Source organism: Acanthaster planci, linkage group LG14, assembly GCF_054643075.1.
Source record: "Acanthaster planci isolate LZ-2023a linkage group LG14, COTS_SCS, whole genome shotgun sequence".
Taxonomy (NCBI): Eukaryota; Metazoa; Echinodermata; class Asteroidea; order Valvatida; family Acanthasteridae; genus Acanthaster; species Acanthaster planci.
Window position 1 is genome coordinate 7275057 of NC_141790.1, and position 27968 is coordinate 7303024.

The 27968-nt window shown below is 41.7% G+C and overlaps 2 protein-coding genes across 6 annotated transcripts in view; one reads left to right on the plus strand and one right to left on the minus strand.

The window, feature by feature from the left end:
- LOC110988777 (uncharacterized) lies at positions 1-8120 on the plus strand. Of its 2 annotated transcripts, none has more exons than XM_087146157.1 (5): positions 1-135; positions 2472-2568; positions 3760-3922; positions 4266-4428; positions 5809-8120. In XM_087146157.1, exons 1-5 carry the CDS (start codon positions 30-32, stop codon positions 5940-5942), a joined length of 663 nt encoding a protein of 220 aa, XP_087002283.1. In that variant the 5' UTR covers positions 1-29; the 3' UTR covers positions 5943-8120. The 2 variants fall into 2 exon arrangements, with proteins under 2 accessions (XP_087002283.1, XP_087002284.1); XM_087146158.1 differs by lacking the exon at positions 1-135 and adding an exon at positions 2223-2274.
- The window catches only part of LOC110988781 (organic cation transporter protein-like), a 22736-nt gene continuing 1654 nt past the window's right edge, over positions 6887-27968 (minus strand). The window contains exons 2-10 of one of the 4 annotated variants that reach the window (XM_087146156.1): positions 24117-24517; positions 20532-20762; positions 19843-20042; positions 17930-18280; positions 17110-17244; positions 13190-13275; positions 12666-12786; positions 11717-11789; positions 6887-11248 (exon numbers count right to left, since the gene is read on the minus strand). In XM_087146156.1, the coding sequence (XP_087002282.1) occupies positions 11015-11248; positions 11717-11789; positions 12666-12786; positions 13190-13275; positions 17110-17244; positions 17930-18280; positions 19843-20042; positions 20532-20762; positions 24117-24485 (1800 nt within the window). In that variant the 5' untranslated portion in view covers positions 24486-24517 and the 3' untranslated portion in view covers positions 6887-11014. Of the gene's footprint in view, positions 11249-11716; positions 11790-12665; positions 12787-13189; positions 13276-17109; positions 17245-17929; positions 18281-19842; positions 20043-20531; positions 20763-24116; positions 24590-27968 lie in introns of all 4 variants that reach the window. The other 3 variants (XM_087146155.1, XM_087146154.1, XM_022252602.2) reach the window with 3 other exon arrangements.

Consider the following 27968-nt stretch of genomic DNA (forward strand, 5'->3'; position numbering starts at 1 on the left):
ATGTGAGTTTGAGATCAGGTGCAAAAAACATGAGTGGAAAACCCGTAATTCACATTGATGTCGTGAGTGATGTGATATGTCCCTGGTGCTGGGTGGGAAAGAGACGCTTGGAAGAAGCTATGCGAGAGCAGAAAGGTAGGCCTATGGCTTGACCACTCCTACTCGGCGGTGGCTCGCCACTGTACATTCATGGAGGTAGAAATATTTCTACCTTTATGCATGGTGTATTGGCATTGCAGTTGTACTCGTAGTGTACATTTTGACCTAGCCCCAGACTGGCGGCAAGTCTACTGGACAAATCCATCCAAAAAGTGGAGACACTGCGAAAACGCCTTCTCCGATCCCGTATTGCGTACATGGCTCACTCAGCAAGCTCACCCATGGAGGAAGGAAAACAGTTTTCCTTCCTCCATGGCTCACCCCATCACTTTTAGATCACTGATGAATTAATGTGGGTGATTTTCCAGTTTATTTCTGTCTGGAAAATTTTTGTTTTGATTCTGTCGTCTTCACCATGTTCAAATCTTTCGTTTACTCACGTTTGTAAACACAGTCGGGATCTGTTTGATCCCCGGTGCCCCCCCCCACTAAAAAAAAGATGAATGAAAAGGCATGTTTTTGTATTCTGATGGCTATTAAGTCGCTGTAGGGAATAATTACTGACATCCGTATGTGGAACTGTCTCCCCCCCAGCTACGCCACTGCCACTACCAAGGTTATGTTTTGGCAAAACCTAACCAGAAACATGTTTGTGACATTAAAGCAAAACTTGGAAGATTCGTTCTTCATGCTCTTAATTGCACGTTGCTGCATGGCATATAGGCATGCAGAGCCTAGCCTTGGTCAAGGCGTTCATCATTCGTTACAGCGCAGCCTGCACCAGCTGCTTGCTGACCTAGTACACATGTACGTAGCTATGTACGTAGCTCTGTACGTAGCTATGTACGTAGCTCTGTACGTAGCTATGTACGTACATACCTGCATATATTGGAAAATCAAAGCAAAGAGCCACCCCACGTGGCCTAAGAAATCTGCAAATCATAATAATATACGCAGCCACGTACTAGGTCAGCGAGCAGCTGGTGTGCGCTGCGCTGCAATGAATGACGAACGCCTTTGCTATGCAGAGCCTTGAGTCGCATCAGAATTGCCTTGTTCAATCGCATGGTTGATGCATAAGCAACATACATGGCAACCACTGAACCAGCTATATATTTTTTTTTTTTTTTTTCCAAGATGTATTTTTTGTGTAAAGCTGCCAGATCAAGGCTCTGCATGCATATGGCAGCAGCGTGCAAAGAGTTAGGGGTGGCCTACAAAAATGAAGATCCAGAAGGAGTTACATCATCTGACAGAGGCAAACGCAAGGAAGCAGACAAAACCGTTGATGGACATCATTTTCACTCTTAATCAGCACCTTTCGCACCTGCGCAAAATGCAAACCCAATAGCCTATTTTGCATGACAATTAAATGCCCAATTTTACATGATATTGGCCCTATTATACTTGATATAGGCCCAATTATACGTGATATAGGCCCAATTATACATGATATAGGCCCAATTATACATGATATAGGCCCAATTATACATGATATAGGCCCAATTATACTTGATATAGGCCCAATTATACGTGATATAGGCCCAATTATACATGATATAGGCCCAATTATACATGATATAGGCCCAATTATACATGATATAGGCCCAATTATACTTGATATAGGCCCAATTATACGTGATATAGGCCCAATTATACATGATATAGGCCCAATTATACATGATATAGGCCCAATTATACATGATATAGGCCTGTAAGAGTACTGAAGTGAATACGTTACGCACCCAATTTTGTGTGTAAAAGGCATTGGTGCGAGAACCAGTCAAAATGCGTGAATCAATGCATGCATGTACTTCATTTGTTTATACGGCATTTCCTGGTTGTACACAACAGCACACTTACTACTCTATGGTATGGCGCAATAGATACATGTACATTGTATATGCATCATACAGTACATCATGGATGCATATTTGTACACATGTATCCCACATAAACCTTTTTCCTGTGATGTCACAATCGTGCTGGACCTTTGATGTGCTAGCTTTGATGTTAATGAGTGCATAGTGTTGTGATGGTAATCTACATATTCAAGATAAACAACAACTGTAGTCAAGCACGCAGCATTCGCACGTGCGCTTGCACGTGGTTGAAGCTGCCCATAGGAATACCGGTATATGCGATTACCGTGGCCAAGGCGGTCCACATGTGGTGGTATTGTTTACATTTAGCACAATCCAGTCACGTGGGTGAAGAAGGTCTATAGATACATGTATATCCTCAATGTGCTCGTTCCCCTTCAGAGCATGGCGTTACCACTGAAAACTGAACGTGTGAGTTGTCTAACGGTTATTTATTATTGGGTGTGAATAAATGCATTACTCGTTTCCATTCAATTTCAAACACTGCAGATAAGTATGACTTTGTGGTTCGTTGGGAGCCATTTCTGCTCAGGCCAGAGATGCCAGAGGAAGGCGTGCCCAGACCCCCAGGATTTCCAAGTGAAAGGTGAGAGGAGATTGCAAGGGAAATTACTTCAAAAGAGCCAGTTTGTTATTTCAAAGGAGCAAGGTCATTTGGAGCAAAGCATGCATGCAAGTCTACACTGATACAGCAGGACAGATAAACCTACATGGAGCATGCATGCCAGAATACCTCAAGCACACACCTCATTTACGTTGTACATGCATGTACAGTGTGACTGTTGAACCATTTTGTGTCCAGTTGAGTGCTTCAGAGGTGTTGGTCTTGAGGGAGGCCTGTATTTAAAAGCATCTAATTACCACATGTACAAATGTAGTCAATTTTGTGTAGGATTTTTTTCTCGGAGGGAGGTAACATCAGTGTTCTTTACAAGTCCCGTTGTAAGTCCTTTCAGAAGACCATTTATGAGTAACAGAAAACATCCAGAACTTTTGTCACTATTTATTTGAATGGCTTGTAAATGACTTACCCAAAGACGGGATGGATTGTGGTGGACTTGCAAGGACTTGTCATTAACTTAACGTTCACATCCCATCTCATGTCTTACTGTTGGTGCCAAACACCCAGAAAGCCCTCTGATCGAAACCCCAATGCCCAACCTCTCCTAGAATGCATCTTTCCTAGGACTGCCCAATCCCTGAGCACATCTTTTTTTTAATATTTGTCTAAATATTAGAATGTTTGAATTCTACCCGGATTTGACTCCCAGGGATTAGTTGCTTCAGACAGTTGATGTCCCAAGAAAAAGGGGTCATCACAAATTTAATTTTAGAAATCAATTCTGTTGGGGTCTATAGTCACCTAGGGCTTGTTTGCAACTCATTACTGATATTAAATCAAATGAAACTTGTAGTAACTAGAAGATGCAGTTCACCCCGCACACGCAAACCCACACTCTGTGGTGGAATCACCATGGAAACCATGCATTGAAATCATTTTTCGAAAAGGTATAGTGACACAATGCTGGTAGAAAGTTTACATACACTTTGACTGGAAGTGGTTAATTCCAACTTTTAAGACTAAACCGATTCTTGGTAATTATTTGATTTCCTGTAGCTGATCAGCCTGAACTTCCACTTGATTTGCAGGAACTTGTAAGGAAAGTGTTTGAGTAGATGCTTTGGTCTGCAATAGAAAAATGGCTGCCACATATAAATAAGAAGTGTACATAAACTTTTGATGATGACTGTATGATTTCCTTGTGCATGTCTGAAGTGCCGTGCAAAACCTGAGGGAGGCAGGCAAGACTGTAGGCATCGACTTCACGGTGAGGAGCCAGAGGATTCCCTGGACGGTACTGGCTCACACGCTGCTGGAGTTTGCCAAGGAGACGGATGGAGGCCAGATGCAGAATGACCTGCAGGAGGTTATCTTTAAGGTGAGGAGCCAAGAAACGCCTCGCCATCGTCACACTTCTTCATGGTAGTGATGATTATAATGGTGTGGGTGGTGATGATGATGTTGAAAAGGGCACTGATTATGTAGTGTGCTGGTCGGTATGAAGATGGTGATGAGAACGAGGATGTTTGTGGTGATAATCATTGATATGAAGGTGAGAGTGCAGAAGGGGCTGTGCTGTGTCATTTACTCTCCATTGGAGGAACAGTCTTGATTGATAATACTGTCTTGATCACAATAGATGTGTTCAAGACGCCCATACTGACAAAAACAATCAGCACAATGCAACTCCATACTTAAGTTGCGCATTTTGTTGTTTGCAGGGTTACTTCACAGATGGTTTGCTGCCCGACCGAGAGAATCTCCTCAAGTTTGCCGAAGCAGTGGGGCTGGACATCGAGAAGGCCCATTCATTTATTCAGGACAAGGCCAACCAGAAGAAAGTTTACGACAGGGCAAGGTATTGGGCACGGCAAGGTGTCACAGGTGAGAGGAGCAGTCCTTATATAGAGCCCCAACTACAGGGACGTCTGTGTTTATGTGTTGGAACCTGTTTCAATGAGCTTCATGCAGACATACTATTTCCTGCTTACGCAACTTTTGTCTTGCATAGACTGTAAGTACAGTGGAACGCCGCTATAACGAACGAGACGGGGTCCACGCTAAATGCTCGGTACAGCGCTCGTTCGGTATAGCTAATTTAACTGCCGAACGTTTCGTTGCCATGTTGAATAGCGCCCTCTATTGTCTAACTGAAGTGCACCTTCTTGTGATACCTTGGTTCGCTTTTTTCGTGATGTTTTGCCGTTGCACTCAAGTTTAAGGTTTCTAGAAATGTATCTGTTAATTTGTTTTTGTTTAAACTTGAGTCAAAAAATTGATGTCAAGTTTATCCTAAAAGTTGTGAAACTACCGCTCAGGATCGATCTCTGATGCATGCTGTGGCGAATCTCAGTTGATTTGTGTATCAGCGGTGCCCTCTTTAGACTATTGTTAGTGCAATGCCACCGTGCGCGTACGTGCAGTTTTCTTCCGCACCTGATCATGTGGAGTCGCAAAACCAGTGTCTATTCAATACCATTGACAACAAGTGACTTTCCCTTCTAATCCATGGGGAAATAATGGCCACTTGTCACTTTCCAACATACAAAAACACCGACTGGTTGATCATGTTGACGTTCGGAAATTACAAACGGCAACTGAATAGTGTTCGGTAGGTTCTGTGCACAAATTGTTGGGAGCCAAGGATGATGTTCGGTACAGCTGAATGTTCGGTATAGCGGTGTTTGGTATAGCGGCATTCCACTGTAGTGAGCACAGCTGAGAACCTAGATATATAAAGGGCTGTGTAGCACCGTGATCAGAATATTGACGAGAATATAACGTTAAATCAGTGCTCTGAAATATGTGATTGCTGAGCTTTCGGTAACTGAGTACCTTCTTCAGGGCAAGCAGATTCAGTTGCTAGAACTGTTGGCTCAGCTGTAGAAATCTCCATCTGCATGACTGAGAATCAGTACATGTTCACTGTGACATGCGCTCAACTTTTGCACAGTTTTTACTGCCGCACTGTCAGCATAATTCTTTGCGTGCCCCCTTGTGACGTCATGCACAATTCCTCAGCTGAAGCATTCTTTAGAAGATTCTTTTTAAAACTCTGTAATGATATCAGCATGTTGCCATTCTGTCCAGGCTGATGAATGAATACTTCACAGGAATCACAGTAAAGGTTTTAGCACTCTAATGTGTTAATGACATGTTATTGACACAAATCATTTGGGTACATGTACATTTTATCCTTTAATTCATTTAGTAGAAGTGAATCTGCATCCAGTTGTCACATTTTCTGACCCATTTGTATTGCAGGTGTGCCAACGTTTTACATGAACGGACAGTCCACATTTTCAGGTGCTCAGGGCACGGACATATTTACCAGGATGTTTGAGCGAGCGGCTACCAAGTTTGCCAATCAGAAACTGGAGATACCGGCCAACATATAATAGGCTCTCCTTTACCACCATGTGGGGGGGGGGGATTTTTACTGTCTTAATAAATAGATAGCTGTACTTTGTGTTTGGTAGACCACCATGTATAATTCAAGAAAAGATTCCTCAGTCATATTGTTGCATAGATGTACATTAATTTGTGGGGGCAAATTTCATGCCTCTACACAGTGAATGGAGAGTCTTCAGAAATTGGAATAGTGTAATTCACAGATTAGGAAGGGAATTTGGGTTGTGGGTATGTCTACACCTGATAAGTAAATGTAATAACAGGTAATCGGTTTAGCACAATTTGTTGGCTGGGGCTGTAAAAAAGCAAGGAATGTTGACTGCAAGTAAACAGAGTGCACAAACTTGTACCCTTGGCCAGGTTGTTGAACTTGATCTGCAGGGATGTCTGTAGCCACGTCCAAATGTTGGGCTATGGCTGGAGTCAGCATATATTGAACGTTTCTATGGCAAATATGTGAAGTCAGTGGGGCCTGTGCCTTTTCCAGTTGGTTTATACATGTAGCTAAAGTAGTTTGGGTACGTTATGCACATTCTTATGAAATGTTAGATGATCGCAGGATGTGGCTCACTCACAGGACAGTGTGTGTGCTGGGCAGTGCACAGTTTTAATGCATGTCCGTACAGAGTGGACTTAGTGGAGTATGCACAACCACTTCTCATCTTTGAATCATTCCATCTAAATGAGCAGAAGCCAACTGGCATCTGGATGTCCACAAACCAATTTGTACTCATTGGCCACAAACCAGGTTTTTGTTATTAGGTTGTGCACAAACCAATTTGCCTCTGGAAGTGCACAAACCAATTTTCAATTGGATGTGCATAACCAGTTTACATCTATATGTGCACAAAAAGCAATTTACATCTGAGCATGTACAAACCAATTCATACCTATGATGTGCATTAAAAAGAAGAGATTTTTCTTCAGAATGTGTACTAACTAGTTTTTTTTTACTAACTGTGCACAAACCTGATTATCACATGGATGCCACAAATCAAATTCAATTGGAATCTGCACAAGTCTGTGCATGAGAACAATTGGCTGGCATTGGCAAGTCCCTGTCATCTTTTTCTGTGCTACGCCTGAGTAGGCACACATGAATGTTTCTATAATCCTGACCATTCTCTTATTCGTCTAAGTTCGCATTAACCAAAACAATACAATCAAAAGTCACAATTTACCACAAAAAAGGGTATTTGTCATTATCAGTAACAGCGGAGAAGTCATGTCAGTGACAGTGGTACTTTTTGAGACACAGCAAGTGAAAAACACTTTAATTGTGTGTTAAATAGTCTTTCGAAACCTCACACCACACCCGGCCTATTTGTAGTAGTTGTTCCCACAAGAAGAAGCTGCAAGAAAGATACAGTAGTGAGTTTATAGGGCTTGAAGAAAAGGAAAACGGTCATTGTTTTACAACTTTTTCAGAAATACTTGAAAATATTTCACAAAAATATTTAAAAAATAAGCATAAACATAAGCACAGTAAATACGAAATCTAGTAAATCCGTTCTAAATACTGATGTTAATAAGAGCATATAATTTTTGGATTATTTTCTAGTCGACATTGATCTTACGTAAAAACAAGAATTAATTATTTTTATGTTATCAATGTAAGAAGTGTATGATACTTGGAGAATAAAAATTTAAGTTAGAATTAAAATTTAAATGGATAATTTATTTGTACACAAGAAAAAAGAGTTTACAGTAACATCATAAGATATTCAAAGTGAATGATGTACGAAATGAGTGACATACAGTGCCTTTAAAGAGAACCTTTATCTTTTTATCCTACACCCACTGAACAGAAAGGATTTGTACATGGACGAAAGATAAGGCTTATAAGGACAAACTCAATAGGCATGTACAATTATTTGTATGTACAAGAAACGGCACGGTGTGTAAGTACACGTTCTCCCGACCCCTGAAAAACAAATGAAAACTGTTTCTTGCCAAACAGTTCACCGTAGCTTAGCCCGTTTGATGAACTAGACGCCCACATCACTTTCCTGCGGATATCATTGTTTATAAACAGGAAATTTTAAGGGCCCATTGAAGAGTGGTTGTTTATTAGTTACAATTGAAAACGTATTTTTTAAACGATATCCAGAATGTAAAAGTTGTTTTGATTAATAAATGAGAGAGAGGGGGTGAGAGAAAGTAAACAGTTTTTGGCGAAAACGGCCCCGGAGGTATCTCATTAGCATAGAGATAAGTTACATACCTGTGACGTATATTTGAGAGCACGTCGCGCGTCACAAGCGCATCAATGCCCGTCTTGTGTCGAATTCGGGAAATTCAGCCCAAAGGGCCATTTCGCTATTTCAAACAGCAAGATCTTACGGGAACAAAGTGCACGCGTGGGTCAGCGTACGGCTGCAGTGATGGGACAGACTATCGCACGCGTGCGTAGCTGTTCCCGAATAGCCTCGCACTGAGCATGTGCAGTTGGAATACGGAACTGACTCATTGTTGGGTGTTATTAACCTGCCTACCAGATGTGCTGCTGCAGGTTGCAGCAACGCCTATAAAGATGGACAAGCCTGTTTAACGTTCCAACCGAAGCGAAATTTAGACAAACTTGGACATCAAAAGTCAGGCTGACCAGAGCCAAGTGGTCAGAACCGACAGTGATTTCCGAACCGCGCAGTGCGCATTTCACAGTGTTTTTCGAACACATGTACGGCTCGGACACTGTTGCTATACCTCGTCATATGATGCAAGATATGGGGCGGAGAGAAGGCCCCCCGCCTTTGTGTTGGTCATTGTTTGATCGGAATCTCAGGATTTCTTTACAGACTTCTAGGGGAGATGTGTTAGGTAACAATAGTCCAGAGTGTGTATAGGGATTAGACATGGGGGGGGGTACCCATTGGCCCCATATCGTGCACGGTATCTCCAATCGATGTTCCTTCCTCTGTGGTCCAATGTCCATGTTCCTCTCCGTTCCAGACGTACCATAGAGATGAAAGCAAAAGAGAAGGGTGCCTGACTATAATTGTGGGTTCTCAAATGTACGTCACATATAACGTCATCACTTTTGTCATGGTTAATACATTCATTTGAGGAGTCAGTAAAGTAACCATAATCCCCTATCATTTTATTTGCATACCAGTAAATACGTTTAAATGATTCAGTAACAGTTTAACCACCAAGGTCCCCGTCAACTTTGTGCGCTGCGTGCAGTGTCCCCATTTTTCTATCAAAGAGTTCGTGTGCGATATAGTGTTGTTTTCCTTATTTTTTTGTATCGTATTACTCTTACTATTAATAAGTGAGTTGTACTGATGCTGTGCATAATTATGTATCATTGCTGTATTCAATGAAGTTTTCAAGATAGATAATAAGAATGTTAATTTTGAATTTTAATTTCAATGTTTCATTTTAATTTGACCGATTTTCGTAGCCGATCGGATGCACTTTTTGGTAAAAGCAAACCCCAAATTCAATCATGATCACCGTGCCGCCAGGTATATTAGGCCTACCATGAGTGCCAGTATTCTTAGGCACCTGAGCAACGTGCGCGCCGAATGCCGCCACTTCTCCTTGGTTCTCCTGGTAAAGATCACATTATACCAAAATTAACTGCAGGCTGCATCGCCACAAATCATGTTTTCCCTCATTAATGTTTTGTAAATAATGATACAGATAAAGCCTACGTTTTATGGTGCAAACAGTTTGTGCATGAATGCTATATCTGATAATTATGTTTAGACGATAAGCCCATCTCGAGAAAAATTATTGAAGTCTTATGAGGAAAACTGTAAATCTTTTTTCTTAAATGAAAAAAATATCCATCTCCTTCCAACATACAAAGAGACATCGACGAAAAATGCAGTAAAATACAGTGGTTACTAAGTTCATGTTCTGATGATAAAAAAATAGCTGAAGTAATCTTTATATTTTTATACAATGTCCACAAGGGTCTTTCCTTGAGATGACAAACAGTTCGGTATGGACTTATTCAGAGGCAAACTTTTCTTTACACACGCAGGAGAAAATGACCCAAATAGAATAAAGGCTATGATCGTAGCTCGAGGATTTTCATTTTCAAACGGGAAGCACCGTACTGTCTGACATTTCAACATACTGAGAAGCTTCCACCGTCACGACGACTATATAGTCTCCCCTCAAAACTGGCAATAAAGCCATTCCCAGTAGGAAATTAGATGTGTATCGTCAGACAGTAATAAAAAACATGCTAATTCCACAGGACTCGTGCCTTTCTGTTTTCTGCCGCAGAAGTTCACTTTTCAGTGGCGTCTGCAGTTCAGTTCACATGTTAATTGTCGTTTTAGCATTTTTTTGACCCTGTGAAAAATTAATGCAATGTCAAGCTTAGGCCTAGCCCGTCCCAATTGTCCTAAGCACGGTGGCACAAGCGAAAACGGTAAGGTAGTCTCAGTGCATAGGATGAGTCTAGCCAACCTATGAGAATTAAGTCTATAATTACATCTTGTCCATTAAAAAAGCTGGAGGGCACTCTACGCAAGGTTGAATTAATAACATCCTGAATGAGACAATATATCAGCAACGTTTCCTGACGACGGTGTTTCGACATTAAAATAGGAGATCTTTCTCACTTTACGGTACATGACAATTACTTAAGTCTTTATAATCTAGCATGTTGTTATCGGTGTCCTATACATGCTATATTTTAAAAAAATATGTGGAAACAGGCTTCATGCTCCAATCCATGTCCGTTTTTTGACAATGTCAGACAACTTGAGGAAATACAGAAAGAGTTATCTTTGTAAACAAAACCTTCAAAGCAGAATAGTATCAAATAAAGACACAGGCAATAATGTCCACGTTCCTTTTCGTTCAGGACGCAAGGGTGCCAGATTATAGTTGTTGGTTCTTAAATGTACACTACACATAACTCCATCATTTGACAGTATTAAAACATTCATTTGAAAGGTCAGTAAAGTTAACCACAACAATGGGAATTTGATTCCATTTTTACATCCCATGTCGCATAATTGGCAAACTAGTGAAACTTAAAACGATCAAATGACAGTTTGTCTGCGGAGGTCTTCATGGACCCTTTTTATTTTCCTCACGCCGTGGATTTGGCAGCCTCGTATCCGTTGGTGTCGAACCGCTGTTGCCGACCGAGCTGCAGACACCTGGGTAACCTGGGCGGGACGGCCGAGCGGGCCAGCCACTCACCGTCAGCCACGGTCTCAGGTAGCGGCTTCTTGGCTGTCTCGGGAAGGAGTAAAACTTGCGCCGCAGCGAGCACAGACGCTATGCCGAACACGTTCAGAGGTATGTAAGGACTTACATCAGCCTGAAGGATTAAAAAAATAAAAAAACAAAGAAAGACCCCAAGACTTTCTTTAATTAATTAATTTGTGTAAAGGAACACAGGAATATCGAAAGAATTGCTGCCTTAAATTTTCCAAAATCTTGGTGGCAACTATTGGTCTCAGAAGTCAGTTCCCGGTAGTTTAGTTTAACCATAAAACGGTACATGCGCACGTTGTCTTACACCCAGGAAGGGTATCCAGGTCTTGGGTTCCGGGGGAGGGGTGAAGGCAAAACCGATTTTATTCCAAAAACAACTCTCCATTTTTCATCCTTGGAGAAATCCTCATTCCCGCAAAAAGGTTATAGTATGTGGCGCTAACGAAATAACAGTGTTAGTTCCCCGAAATAGCAGCACAATGGCTCCAGAAACGTATATGGTGTTCCCCTAAAACAGACCACTGGGGCGAGGGCAGGGTATAATGAATGAAAATTCTTTGGGATTGCATACCAGGTACACTACGAAAGGAGCCAACATCCCACCAATTCTTGCTGAAAACGAGGACACACCAACTCCCATGTTTCTGTGCAGCAGATGAGAAAAATAATGTTAAAGGGATGCCGTGTAGTGGTATGGTTGGAGATTCTTCGCAAACACTTTGGAAGCAACACCGTACATGCACTGGTTATTTGTTATACGCGCACTTGTAATAATGGTATATGTAAATAATTGTCTGCACAAACGCTGCAATTAATCACTTCAAAAGAATGACATAGTCAAAGTGATTAAATCAGGTCCAAAAGTCGTTTAAGTCGATGTCCCTGGAGTAAATCTAAACGGTGATTGTTTCAAGTTTGAAGTAACACTGCGGATTTTTCCTGCGATTAATGTTTAAAGGCCATCCTTGATAAGTACACGCTTGTGTTTCAATTAACCTTATTTTAATATTTTCCCCTTTTTGCTATGCTAAAAGGTATTTGATGCCTTTGTACGAAAGCAACCTCAACGTTGCATTGATTTGTGTATATACAAAAAGGCATGACATCTTTTATACTTTGCTGCTCCAAATTTCCTTTTTTTTTAAAGATACATTGTTTTTTGAGTATATGACAATAAGCCAATGAGCAAGCCTTTCTCATAAATGTTTCTTAAATGAGCCAATTTTGAGTTCTTAATCTTCACAGAAAAACTACAACCCGGTGAATGTTTTCATTGTTACATCACAGCAACAGCGTCCTCTGTTGTCCAGGAAAAGCACCGACAATTTTGAACGAGTTAAAAATGAGCCGTTTTCAATACGCTTAAGCCCAAAGGTGGTCGAATCCTTTTCATGCAAAGAAGAACAGCACGAATTAGCTGCATGAAACGCAAACGTTACATAAGTGTCAAAATCCTTATGCAGGAGCGCCGATTGATGAGCGCCGATTGATGACGTTTTTGTAAGCCAAGATCGGTTTACCGTATTGATGTTGGGAAGATTTCAGAGCCATACACGTAGTCCACGGCAAAACTGATGGTAATGAAGAATTTACCAATAAGAGCAAAGGCCAAGATAGCTGGGGTGAAATCTGCACCTTCCTCTGGAGGCAAAGTGGAGAGACGGACGGGAATTACATTCATTATAGTCTCAATGAAAACCCCCGATTTAATTGAAATCAGTTCCGCAGAAACATTTATCCTCAGTTTTCTCCATGTGAAAAGCTTCTTTGCCGTGCGGCGGGCTCAAACCAATTCAGGAAGGGAATATCTCCGCTCCCGACAAAGGTCTTTTTTGTCAGGTTGCTAAAGGCCTATAAATGTTATTATACAATCAATTACTACATAATCACCTCCCACACTTGTGTTGTATTTCACAGTGTACCAGTGGACCTGAATATATCAGTAAACTTTTGCGCAGTTTCCACAATGAGCGGCTGGCTGTGGAGACTGACGTGCTAAAGTTTACCTGGGCCACCATGCCTTAAACCTGTCAATAGGGCCCACCTGTTGTTGGTGGAAGGCACGCACAGATGATGCTGCTGATCCCCGCGATGAAATGAGACATGCTCAGAGATGGGCGGCGACCCCACCTGTGAAAGAAACATGCGTAGTGGTCAAAATATCCAAATATGGAGCCGTGAGCTGTATTGATTATAGAAGGTTCTAAGCTGACTACATTAAGCTGACTAGATTAAATATAATCTTGTTGTCACTTCGTAGACACGTTTTGACGCTAACGCCCTAATATTCAATGGCCAGACGGTAAACATCAAAACTCTACACTTGAAGGCTGAATAAATGGAAGCTGTCAGAGGCGTAACTACGGGGAGGGGGGTGCCCCCTGCGCGTGTCCCCCGGGTACCCCCATGTGAAATCTATGATTAATGTCCGTTGCAATGCAGCTGCAGACTATTTTCCTGGGGTGCCCCCTTGAAAACATATGTGCACCCCCGTGTGCTCCCCAGAAATTCAGCCTCAAATAGTTGCGCCTCTGAATTTGTGTCAGAAAATATACCCAGCGGTCCCCTGGACTTTAAATACCTGGATGCGCCTGTCGAATCAACTGACACTTTTTGTTTCGATTTGTGTGAGCTTGAGTGTGGTTTTACTGACACTAAACTTTGGCCACGAACGTTATCACAGTTCCCAAATCTGGCTATGAATAAAAACACCACATTGCTACGTGCAAGTTTTTCACTATAGACCTTTCTCACCCACGTGACTGAATGTTGACAATGCCATCACGTGTAGACCGCCTTGGCCAAGGCTATCGCATATATTCCGACGGGCAGCTTCAACCACGTGCAAGTGTGTATGCTTGACTAGTTTAACTTGAATATGTATCACAACACCATGCAATATTACCATCATAACACACGGGTCCAGCACAATCGTGACATGCTGGAAGTTTTAAAAAGTTTGACAGTACGAAAAAAAAATACTTGTTAAACTTGTTGGAGAGAGTTACAGTCTTTTGTATCCAATAAATGAAAACTTTCTCATGCACGCAAGCTGTTATTGTTTAGCGACTATTAGTTCTGATAACAATTAGTTCTCTGTTATTCACTGCCGGTAGAAATGTCCCAAGGAAAACCACGAGTGCTGTCGCTGGAGCCTAAACAAAATCTGAACGTAAATGATCTCATAACTCTTTTTTATCAAAGGCTTCAAAATGTGAAAGTAAGGACCGAAACATCACAAGTTATGATTTCCAGGATGGTGAGAATCACCGCCGAATAAGCCGTGCACATGGGTGGTAAACCGAAGGACTGGGTCTCAGGACGAGGGGACACTTCCATGGAGGGAGGCCTGGAGCGACGGGGCATACTATGTTGGGTGCGACAGTCGATCAGCGCTATCACGCTGCGCGCTGTCAGTCGACCCTGTCAGTCGACCCTGTCAACTTAAACTTCCCTTAATCAAAACAATCCTCTACAGCCGCAAATAGCGAAACAAAATGCGATTGGCTGACGGTGGAATTGCCAGCAAATTATACAACAAGATCGACCGATTGGCCCCAAAATACACATTTCACGTGTTACCTCACAGTGAAGTATTTAACACCTCCAAACGTAGGTAACTATAAAACATACCGGTAAACGCTAACGCCACTAATTAATTACACCTGTATTTTATACCATGCTTTTGTAAGGCAGTGGGCCGTTGTTTTCTGGTTGCATTGCCGATTTTTAACAAAGCTATGACGGTGTTTTCACGTTTTTTCGGAATGATCTCCCATGCTCACTTTAATTCCTCATAATTCCCACGGGGAAAGGTTATGATTATAGGTGCCACGTTCATACTGAGATTCCCTCAAGCGAATAATTCCGTTGCTCTTTCAATTTGAAGTAATTCAAAAGTATTAAGAAAGCTCTTCTTTTAAAATTTTTACTCGAACGTCTCTACTGTAAAGTGACCCACTTAACTCGAGAAATAACGGTCTCTTTCAATCAGGCTTTGTGAACTTTGCGGCTTGTCACTTTGCATGACGATACCGGGAGCTGACGAAACAATATCGTATTTAAGACGGAAGGCGTAGACCTACTTTGCCCTTAACAGCGACTGAATAACGACCTATTCAAAAGAAAAAAGGTTATCAGTCTTGTTCATTATTGCATTTCCCGATAGCGTATAATGCCCAGACCTCATTGTGAGGATCTCAAAGCTTTGCATTTTCAACACCCATATAAGCCTAGATACACCCGCGGAATAACATTGCCCATCATGCTGGACAACTGTTTTTCTTTAATTTTTAGTTACATTGGATTCTCATTTGAAATATAGGAATGGTCGTTATTAAGTAAGAAACAAACAAATAAAAACATAAAAACAGATCAAGTGTTCTCAGTCAGAACTTCTGTGGACCGCAGTTGGAGTAGTAACCTCGTGAAAATGTCTTTTCAATGGCGGTTGAATAATTCCCTGCCGTCATAGGTAAACTGACAATGGATATCAAAACTCAGAGCCCTGAGCCAAAGCCCAAACAACCCTCCAATCTGAGTATGGGAACCAAGGATATTTGGGTTCCGATGTGGTGACAGCCCTTCAAAAGGTGGGCAGGAAGTATCGCTCCTAGGCTGCTCGTGGTTTCTTTGACAATGGGGCCGGATTAAAATTTCATTTTTTCGGGGCAATCTTGGAGGCTACGAAGTGGGCCTAAATACAACTGAACTCCGCCAATCACTTATTTTGAAATATCAAAATCCTTCCTCCTCTGTGCTTCAATACCTCGTTACCAAAATAATCTGAATATTAGGCCTGAGCATGGCCGAAGGCGTCGCTTGGCAAAGGGGTAAGAACATTGAACCGAGCTGGCAGTAACACTTATCTTAAATAAAATGCCTCTTTCTTGATTTGTATAGCTCTCCGAACTTCATAAAGCAACTATTCAAAGTCTAGGAACAGTCCAAGGCATACACGCTGCCCGTAACTTCGGTAAATTATCAGGTTTTGTCAATTCTGCAGAAACATTTTCTTTCGGATTTTACCACTGTCGAAAATCGGTGCGATGGGAAAGCTCTTTTTTGTTTGTTGAAAGGTCATTGAACACCTATTACAGTCGGAGCTAGACACGACAAACAAAATTCTTCACTTAAAAAAAGACTGGCCGATACGGTTCTGACCATACGAGGCTCACCGTACTACTCCGAGACATAACCTTCTATCTTTCAATGCGAGGCCGGCTCTCCGGACCCCCGGTGCGCTGTTGTGAAGTAGTGTTGTAAGAACAGACTTTCGCGTGCGACAGTGCTACACTTTGCTGTTGCCAGTTTCCCGCGTTCTTTTTCTTAAAACTTGTTGGACTGAAAGCAATTTTTGCCTCCGGCAAGATCATCATCAAAACCCGCTTGGACGCGTTGAAGCGAGAAAATTTTCTTCTTCCCAACAACAAACTATGGCTCATTCATGCGCAATTATAAAAACATACAGGTATTTTCATCTGGACAATCAAGAGCTCTACATCACAATATGCACTTGTTTGGGGTAGCCAATTCAGAATTTTTCTAGTCGGAGTATACGCCAAATGTTTTATGTGACGCACCATTTGGAGAAGAAATATCTCGAAATCTGTTTATTGATTGATTGACACTGTCAGTATAGACCATACTGTTTCAGCTGACCAGTATGACCATGTTTGTCTTTAGCCGGTAACAGTTCGCTGGCACAGCCTGGACAACTGACACATGCCAATCAATTACTAATCATGTTTGTCGCCTACGCCATCGAGTTTCCCCATGCCAAAGGCCCCATAATACATGGTTGCTGTCTGGTCGAAATCGGCAAGCTCAAAAGTTTCTCTTCCATGTTAAAATCGCCGGATATGGGCACGTATCACAGACACTTGGTTTATTTTTATGCAAATGGACTAAAAGAGCGTAGCGACCAAGAAAAAATGTGCAACATAAAAAGGTCTGGTATCTTACCATTCAATCAAGAAGTAGAGCACAAGATAGCCTGGGACCTCGACCAGTCCAATGAGGAAGAAGTTGAGGTACTTATCCCCAGCGAGGTTGGAGCTGTTGAGCGACATGCCGTAGTACACCATGCTACTGACCAACCTGTAGATGTGAATTGAGATGTCTTGGGTTTTCAGCACAAAAACATGGACCTCAACGCAAAATTATTGTGAGATCACAGCAAATGCTTGCTAACGTGTCAACTTGGGGGAATGTTGACTACCGCCAAATTGTGGTCGAATTTGGTCGAATTTGAGTTGGCATTAGTTACGAATTGTTACAGTTTGGTATCAGAGCAATACTTCGTTGGTACACTGTAAAATGGTTGGTCAATTTTCGGTTGATATTTTTCCCATTGTTGGTAAAAATATCAACTTCAACCTTTGGGTAAATTCTCCCCAATATTTGGTCAATATTTGACCAACAGTGATGGAATTTAACCAATAGTGTGGTAGTTTTAACCAAGGTTGGGTAAGTAACAAATGCCCAACACTATTTTGACCATTTTGTTTACAGTGTGTGCCTACTTTAATGACCAATCAAAACATCTGAAGTTTTCAAATTATGTGAAGCATTTTCCATCAAGCAGCACGCTTAAGTTGTAACGTTCATAATGTTCGTGGATACATGCACCAGAAGATGAGGTTATCGCTCAAATTTGCGACACCGCCAAATGAGGCCTAAGCCTACGTTTTATTCAGTTTATTGTTTGTGTAACTAGATTTTTAACACCATATGTATCGTTTCTGGTGTTCAAACTGGCAATCTGAATTTCTGCTTCACCTACCAACTGAAACACATGATGAAGGCATTACGAAACAATAGCGGTGTCTTCCTCCACTCAGTCAATCGGAATTTATCGGCCGACTTCCACGCGCGCATTTCGGTGTCAATCTTGACTTCGGTTCCTACTCCTTTGTCGTTGGGTTCCGTATCGTCGTCATCGGTGTTTTCGTTGACATCCGACGGGGCATGCTTAACTCTTGGCTCTCCAGCTTCTAGCAAGACGACGTCATTGTCCTTCAAGAATCGCTCGGGCGCTTTGATGTTGTTCAGCCTCGCGATGCGATGAAGGACTTTCTCGGCGGCATCTGTGCGACCTTTAGACACTAACCAGCGGACGGATTCTGACACAATCCTGCATGCAACGTTAGACATATTCAGATGAATTGACGCGTTAAACATTAATCCAATTTTCTCATGTTCATCGCATTTTAGCCTGTAAGCGTTAAATTTTCAGGCCGATTTTGTCCACGCTACAGGCCCGTTTCCTGACCAGAGACGGAAAGGGGGGGGGGGTTTGTCAAACCCTAAAGTGGAACGTTTGGCACTGTGAACACCTATTTTTATACAAAGGCCTATCATAATGAGCTTTGGAGCACAACATCGAACAAGTTCCATGAATGCTGCGAACCGAAGGATGCGGGTAAGACTTGTGTAGGCCCCCTACTTCAATTTTCAATATTCACGGCGGATTGTAAATTGGCCTGGTAATGAATTTTCTCTTCACCATGCAGCACGTTGAATCAAGCGAATGATATGAACATTATTATTAAAACAATCTCTGAAAATCCCACAAAAATTCAGAAGTTCTAAAAAGGTGATACATTCTAGTAAATCATTATTACCTTCACTCACCTGACTAAAAATGGTAAAAAAAATTGGGGGGGGGGATTTCATTTTGCACTTCGGAAAAAAAATCGGACCAAATTAACATGTCATTGGAACTTGGTAGCCTAAGCGGGTATATATGAAATCGACATTTATGAATTAAAGTATTTAGAGTTTAATTAAATTTCACCTTTTGTAAAATTGGAGATAAAATATTGCTCCACACACGAACGTTAGAAGCGAAAATTCGAAGTGCCCATAGGGTCCACGCTCGCGCCCGGAACGCTGCACCGCGCCGCTGGTACGTGTTGCTGGCCGGCCGCGGCGGCGGCCCGGGTTAGGCTGCGCTGAGGCATAAAGCGGCGTTTAGTGACTGATTTCATTCTTTAAATGTTGCCGTATAAACCGCCGGCAGTTCATTATAAACCGCGGAGATATTTTCTGCGTTGGAATCAATATATAAACCGCGCCTTACATTCCGAAAATTATGGGATATACAAATTATATTTTTATTTAAAAAAAGCACACACACACACACCAACGAGCGGAACTCGGAAGCGAGGGGGGGGGTCGTTGGAACCCCCCGAAACCCCCCCCCCCCAGTCTTCGGGCCTGCGCTATGCCTTTGCCCACCTTATTGTCTGTTTCAGAAACCGATAAACTATTTTGTCCCGACACATTTTTTTCACTTTATAGAGCACATCAAATTGCATGTACATTTAATACTAAGGTGGAGTTCTCTATACCAAATACGAAATTCAGTACCATTTCGACAAACAAATATTTCTCAATCAAATCTCAACAAATGTTTATTATTTGTACCACCTTGCAAAGTGCCTTCTGGAAGCTTGCAACTAAACAAGTGTTATACAATTTGCGGACTAATTCAGAAGACGTCACGGCAGCGACGGCACACTCGTGTGCGCGTTCTTATCCGTATACTGTCTAGATAGAAGAGTAATACGCCACGGTGGCTTCTAATTACCCTGCTAATCAAATGGGATTGTATGAAGGGTTTATGGTAGATAGGATAACTCAGGCTCACAATAGGCTCATACTATGGGAGTTTATAGTAAAACGCTTAATTACCATAGTGACAGAGGCGCGACGACCAAGAAAGTCGCAGACACAGCTATTTCCATGTGTCGCCAGTCTCTCAGCAGGTAAGCGTAGGGGGTGATCAGGACCACACCCACACCCCAAGCCACGCCTGTTAGGCAGCCGGCTAGGGTCCTCTTCTCTGGAGTAAACAACTCCATGACGTAAACAAACCCAGTCAAATTGAGACCCTGAAGGGTAAACATAACTGACGTGAATGAGGCTTGAGATCGATAACTGTAAAAATTTCCATTTCTCCCCATAATGTAAATGTGACGTCATGTAGAATCAGTAAACGCCGTGCAAATGGAGTACGCGCGCGCATGATTCACACACTGGTTCAGCATGAAATATGCAAATTAGATGGGCGCATGCGCGATTCGTACCGTGATCTGTTGAGTGGTTGGAGCACTCGTCTTAATTCCAGTCCCATAAACCTCTGTCAAATACGCTCACACCAAAGTGTATGTGTGCTATGAGAATGGTCGTTGCTGAACGACATGGTATTTCTTTGGAAATGTTTAGAGCAATATGCAGCTAACATCGTACATAATGACTTTTATCTTCCTCTTCTCTTTTTTTGTCGGAGGATCGTCTCTTTCACCTTTCCTCCTTTTTGGGGGAAACCAAGTGGCATATCTTTAAGGGTAAAGAAAATCTGACACAATCTATACGTCTACCTGCTCCATCGCCCCGACGAAGAACCAGAGAGCAACGAACACGGTGTAGCTCGGCGCGAAGGCTATGCAAATGCCGAAGACGCCCTCCAGGAACATGGCACCGACCAGCACCGTCTTCCTCCCCAGTATGTCGGACAAGGCCCCGCACACGAGCGACCCGACCAGAACACCGCCGAAGAAGATGGACTGAGCTGTGCTACCAAGGACGGCTCTATCACACACCAGGTCGAACTGAGAACAGGCGAGCATGTTATACAGTTTAATAATTTTAGAGGGCGTTCCATTGTGACCAAATTTTCGGGGCCAAAGGTTGGGTGAGGTGATACATTCTGTGGCTTTCTTCACGTCTTTAAGAAGGAAAGCAAATGAAATTGTCTCCCTTCTCTCGTTACATTGCAAAACAAAATCGTCCCTTTTTGAGGAAGGGGTATGACCCTTGCTGGGCCCTCCTTGTGTACATCAATAGAAACCAGTAAAAACGATAATTATCAGATTAATCATTAACTGATCGTATTGTATTGCACGTATTGGTTTGACGTCATGATCGAACAAAATTTTAATCAGGGTCCAACCTATAGAATAAGTTGTTCATTATTGGTAAAATCAGGTAATTTATTTAGGCATTATCATGATAATTTATTAAAATGACAGCAGTTGATACTTTGGTAAAAGGACATCTAATTTAAAGTGCGATAACTCTGGTTTCTAATGTACTCCAGTGAGGCTGAAACACATAACATAATGTAATACACAAGCTTTTACCGAGTTGCAGGGGGTCAATTGCCCAGTTTGAATCTGATAGGTCTGAAGCATTTACGGTAAGTAAATCGGTGACTGATCATGGAAACTGAAGCGCAAATACGTACCCATAAAGAACAAGTCCCTGACTGAAACTCTATCAGCCTTCAAAGTTAACGCGACTGGTGGCATACTATCCACAACGATGACCTTAGGATTTCACTGTATGCCACAAAAACTAAACTGTGTCCGGGCACATTTTTTCCCGCCAAAATCTTGTCAAAGTAGATATTTTACACAATACCGCTACAAAATTTATCCATATAGGACGAGACTAGTGGATTTCCATGGGTGACTAAGTTGAAACAGTTTGGTCCAAGCAAACGAAAAAAAAAGACCCCTTCAGGTGCGACTATCTGACATTAACACTGAATCTTCTATCAAACTGTTTTGTCCTGCTGTGTTAATTTAAAGAGAGAAGCGTAGAGCTGTTTGAATCACTTCTCTTGACTGATGCGGTGATGAAGATTCATGACCGCTGAAGTACTGGATTGTGTTTTTTCAAGGTCCATAATGTTGAATGTATACATTGGTGGTAACACAAAAGTTTACTTTTAGGTAACACCATGCTGAAATAAGTAATTATGATATTTGACAATTCCTCTCACCCAATTTTTGTTAGACTTCAAAATGATCCTTTGAACAATAGCAGTTCCATTACTTCAGGGATATTAAGTTACCTACTTCAGCATGGCTTTGGAATGGCGGGTCACATTATGTGTTCATGTAGAATTCTGTGGAAATAGAGGAGCTCGATCCTTCAGCGAATGAAAGCTTTATTCTACACACGAGGTTAATGTTCGAAACCCTGTCCGATTTCACTTTTTGAAGTACCAGTGTGTCTGCGAGGCCGGGGGAATTCCAAAGAAGGGATCAAGTTGGTCTGTTGTCACTTAGCCGAACAATTAGACACCAATTGCTGGACACAATCCACGGAGATTGGAGGCACTTCCCAGGGGGTGGTACATTCTGTAATGGCCTGGCCATTTGTTACCCTAAGACTACTATTATGGGGCGCTTACAATTTTGTTTCGCCGTGAAAACACTATTATTGCGCCCCATGGAGCGAAAATGAAAGGGACTTTTGCCTTCAGTTGGAAAGTACGTGAAACGTCTCATATTAGCACAACCTCAACAATGGTCTGTGCTGCCCAAACGACTAAGTATACGGCTAATGTACAGTCTGCAACGTTCCTATACTGATCCATTTTGTACAAGAAAAAAGTTTCATTAAACCTACTGGTTTTATTGTAAGATGAACCAATTAAACGCAGGTTGCAGTACTGCTACCATTCACCTATGACGTCAAGGTATTGAAACTTATGGTGACCAACAAAGTCTGGTTTGCCCTTTACTTTAATGTTTACATCCGAGCATTGCTGTGATTTTTTCTTTCACGTCGGTTTCGTCGAAACTGACCACTAAAGTCAGGCAACATCACAGCCTCTCCAATACAAAAAGATCCCCTCTGTGACCTAAGACTTCGCCTTGCGACTGGTTTGTCAACTTCTAATGCCTCGGGGAGCTCTAATCGACCATCCACCCTCAAACCTTGTTGCATTCATATAGGAGTGTGTGAAAAGTGGTACTTTATATAGTGTGTTATCTCTGTAGCATATGAAAATGTATACACAGTTACCACAATGTCTTCATTTTGTGGTCGCCACATGCCGTTTTCAATTGGCGAACCGTATGACTTGTCCTCTGAAGGGGGAGTTCAAGGAGGATTTTTAGGAGTTAGGAGTAGCCATGGTTGTCATGTCGAAGTATGGGTAACTCAGAGGAGGTCAGCGTGGCGAATTGACACGTATCATGCAGTATAGCTATAAATAGTGAGGCTACGTCATTGTGACTTGGGAAAATGTTATAAACAAATTCTTAGTTAATTATATATAACCGGTTTTGCCCTTACCCAACGTATATCAATAAGCACTGTATCAATAAGCTCAGTGCTTGTCCGAGAGCTTGCGAAAAAACCTCACAAGCTTACTCGGGTGGGACTTGAACCCACGACCTCCTGCCTACTAGTGCAGATGTCTTTGATATACGTTGGGTAAGGGCAAAACCTGTTATATATAATTAACATCTCCCCAACGCAAAAAATACATCTTGAAAATAGTTCGCGGTACCCGCTGCTTCATTTGACTCGGACCGGCCAGCCGACCCCGGCAAGCTCGGTGGTCGAGTGGTTAAGACATCTGCACTAGTAGGCAGGAGGTCGTGGGTTCGAGTCCCACCCGAGTAAGCTTGTGAGGTTTTTTTCGCAAGCTCTCGGACAAGCACTGAGCATACAAAACCTGTTATATATAATTAACATCTCCCCAACGCAAAAAAAAATACATCTTGAAAATTCTTAGTTAGTTGTAGCGGGTTTTGCCTAAACTGCAAATTTTTCACATTAACGTCAAAGAGGGATATTTTATAATTATTATTATTATTAGCATTTTGTGTTTGAATACTTAAGTGAGATTTTTACTTTTTGACTTTAAGACTATTGACACAGTTGCCTTCTTCTTTTAGGCAAAACCTACTGCGACGTGAGGAGAAAAGGTCACCAAATATCATCTAAAATTAGCAAACAAATGAAACTGTTCTGTTGAAGGACTTCCGTCTTTTGACCTGTGTATAAAGATCATTAATTTTGAGGGAAGCATAAAGAGAGTTCAATTAATACATCATGCCAAAGGACATAATGGATATAAAGTAACACCAGTATGTGAAGTCTCAAAAAGCCGAATGAGGTTGAAAATTAATTTTGATTAGGAAAACTACTGTCGTTATACTCACGTCAGAAACTGCTGTCTTTTCACCATACTCGAAGTAGTACTCCCACTCAGTGCAAGCAGTGCTGTCTCCAGTCTCTGAGCTATTTACGAAGCATTCTGCGACGTCACTAAACCCGACTGATGAGTTGATACCATCCTGAACGCGGTTCGCAGAGACGTTCGCAAAGTACGAGCCGTTGATCACATCGCCGGCATCACCGGCAGCAAGAGGAGCCGTGCACCGGTAACCGGCCGGCTTGTCAGCGATGAAGACCATGGCCATCATCTGGCAGGCTGAGAACACACAACCGACCAGGCAGTAGAGAACGTAGACCAGCGTCTGATACCGGCCGAAGTTGCCGAGGTAGCGCAGGGCTTCGTCTAGTTGCATGATTGGACTGTGATGTGAGCGATCCAACCAGTCTAACAAGTAAACTAGAAAGAACTTTCAGTTGATCGCAGAAAGAATCTCACCAACCTTGCAAAGGGGGCTGCCTATAAAATATGAAAATAAAACAATACCAACATCATCATGCCTTCTGTTGTCATTCTCAGAATCGTTGTCATTTTTCTTCAAGTGCGGAGCTTATTTTGCCAGAAACAGAGCTGAGTCCAGCCTCCCCTGCCTTGCAAAAACTTACACACGATGAATATCACGTAAAATCACAGTTGCGTATACCCTAGGGTAACAACTTTCATGTTCACAATTATTTACAGTCGAACATAACGTCAACAAAAAAAGTTGACATAGAACAGTTTGGGGTTTGTTGTAACAGTAATGACAGTGCGACTTGGTGTCTATGTAGTTTTAAACAGGGCAGGAATCAACGTTATACCTGCCACCCAAGGGCGGTTGGTAACTTGGAAGATAAAGAAAACAGGAACCTTGCTCAGGGTGTGCTGTGGACGCGGATAATCTAAATGAGATTAGCAGCCAGTAATTCAAAGATTGGTTTAACTTCTTTCCCTGAGATATTTTTACTGGATGTTGATAAAAATCTTCCCGATGCTTGAAAAGAACTTTGCTGATCTGAAGTTTCTTCAGGGCTATACGGTATACCGATGGAAGCCGATTTTTCAGTTTTTGCATGAAGGATCGAAGTTTCCCTTCATCTTGCGATTGTAATGCTATGTTAATGGTCAGTGTTTTGTGGAAACATAGAACCGTGGGAGTAACTTACCCATTCTAGCCCTATATTAGTGGTTCCCCCAATGTGCAAGCAGGGACCGTTAAATAGTTTCGCATGACAGCCGGATTAGTAAATGCAGCTCAGTTACATCGCCATTTAGCGTGGCTATCATGTATCCAAAGCACAATAAGCAATATGCATCAACCAGTTCACGGATACGGAGGTTGCCTAAGGTGTAGCTGCAATGATTTTTTCTTAGACACAAGTCTCCTTCAATTTTGTATTCTTCTTTAATGTCTAAAAACGCTTTTACATCCCTATTTCGTTAAATGCATTAAAAGTGCACTTTTTAAAACAATTAAAATTATTCATGACTTCTTGGACAACTGGGAGCGCTGTTGCCGTGAAGTCATCTAAAGAAGACATGGATTATAGCATAGGTATTTCTGTTTAAATTGTGAAACCAGAATTAACCTACTGAAATATTTCTGAGACAGGGACTGATGCTTGTTTACTGCTGTGCACATAAACAACAGAGGATCAGTAACGAAAAAAACTGAGTACAGCAAAATCTACAAAAATGGAGTACTTTTTCGTGTACACACCAATGTAACATTTGAGGCTTTCTTCCTGAGATGACGTCACAGTTTCTCTCATGAATATGGAAATAAAGAATGGCATAAAAGCCAAATCGCAGTAAAATGCCCCTTGAAATAGTAAAATGAGAGTTGAAAATAAGGTAAGCTGAGACACAAAGGAGCATTTTGAGGGTCTGTATAAAAACAAACCAATTGCAACTGCTGAAACTGGTGATCGAACCATCCAATTTTTCCGACCTGCGTACGGACGGTATCCGGTATCATTGCTCATGGATGCTATTCTCAAATGCCATGAACCCGAGGTCTATCTAGCCGAAGTATACAAGTTGCACGACTTTCAACTTTGATGCAAATTAAGGAATTGCTACACTGGGAAACCTCCGAGAGAAGGAGATTTAGGTAGGAACTGTCAGAGCCAAATTGGCAAATCGTCACCGAGTCGCTGCGTACGAGAGAAAAACAGCACTGGGTGCACAAGCGTACGGGTTTGTGAACACGAATACGAACACGCATCGTGTACACAACCCCTTCGCCTGAGCAAACCATAACCCCGCCACTTGTCAACGTCTCGAGTGCAACCTTGCGGGGTTGGTTGCTACTTGAACGAGTGTAAGTGTTATTCACCCAGTGTTTGCTCATCAACCATACTAACACCAGTCTTCTTCCTTTATATGTTTAACAAGACTCTTCTATTTATTCATATTGATCATGCTCCCATATGTAACTAAGACTTAATCTCATCCAGAGTTAGACGTTCTGAGCGTATAGGGCAATAGGCCGATCATATATCTGAGACATTTGCAGTAAAGCATGGTATCGGATGAAAACTTATTAGTTTTTATGTGCATTTCATAAATACCCAAGAAAGGTGACCCATTCCAATTGGTCAAGAGACCGTCACGTGTGAAGTCTAAAACACTAGCCACAAGTGGTAAAGACCAGTAAGAAAAGAGGCCTCCTGGTCGACCCCCATCTTGCATTCCTTTTATATTCGGCTTCCAAACTCCAAGGACAGATTTATTCCTTTAATCAATGTGGCTAGTGGTTCGGGAAACTACTTGTCAGTTTAGGTTATATTAGATATCCCAAAACATGCCAATCATATTTTCACATAATGCTGCATTGATGATTCAGTTTGAGTCTGTTTTTATCTTCTAAAAGTTTCAAAGTTTATCCGAAAGAGAAGATTTTGTGAATCCCTGTCACGAACAACAGTTTTGTTCAGACAACAAACCATAGGCTAGTTTTTGCCAATCAGAATTATTATTGTCGGAGGCTGGTTCTTTCCGCATCAACCAATTATATTTATCTTTTTCTGTATAGTGACCGAAGCTTTTAAAAAGATATTTGAGGGTGAGTTTTCTTCCTCTAAACTTCATTTTTATTTACAAAATACTCTTATACAATAACCATCTATCTATAACTTGATACGCAGGGGGTCCTAAAAGTTATTATTTTTGACCGATTCACTAATTCTTCACAGGTTTCATGTATAAAATCTGCGGCTTGTTTTTTCACCTAATCCCATGACGACATTGAGAATACCAGCGAGGTCATTCTTTGAGGAAACAGTCCACTCAAGGTTGGAAACTGTCCAACCTCTACCTCAACTCAATGAAAAGATCGAGACTTTTATTCCATCAATCATCAGGGCATCTATCCATCCGAACCTTTGTATTTTTGTATACATTGACCGTAGTCGATATAACCATGACATTACCCTATTGCCATTCAAGGTTCTGAGAAAGCTTCGTGTTATAAGGGGATGCATAAAACTGACCGCAGTTTTATTATGGAAATATGAAATACTATTGTGTTGTGCCAAAAAAAGAGATTTTTCATCAACAGCAACGCCCCCAACACGCTACATTTCACTCTCGAATGTGTTTCGTGATAAGTAAGGGGAACATTTAAAGTTACTTGTTCGAATCTGGATTTTTCCAGTTGTATAAAATGAAAGTTAAGGCTGGGAGTGTTAAGTATAAAAAGTCTGATCTTTTCAAACCCATTATTCTAACTATTTTGACGGTTATTTTTTTCAAGCTGTGTCCAGATGATTGCTCTCTGATGTGGACTGTAAGTTTGTACATTTGCCAAATGTTTGTCAGATAGATCAGTTTGTAAGGGGGATATACAATTGCCTAA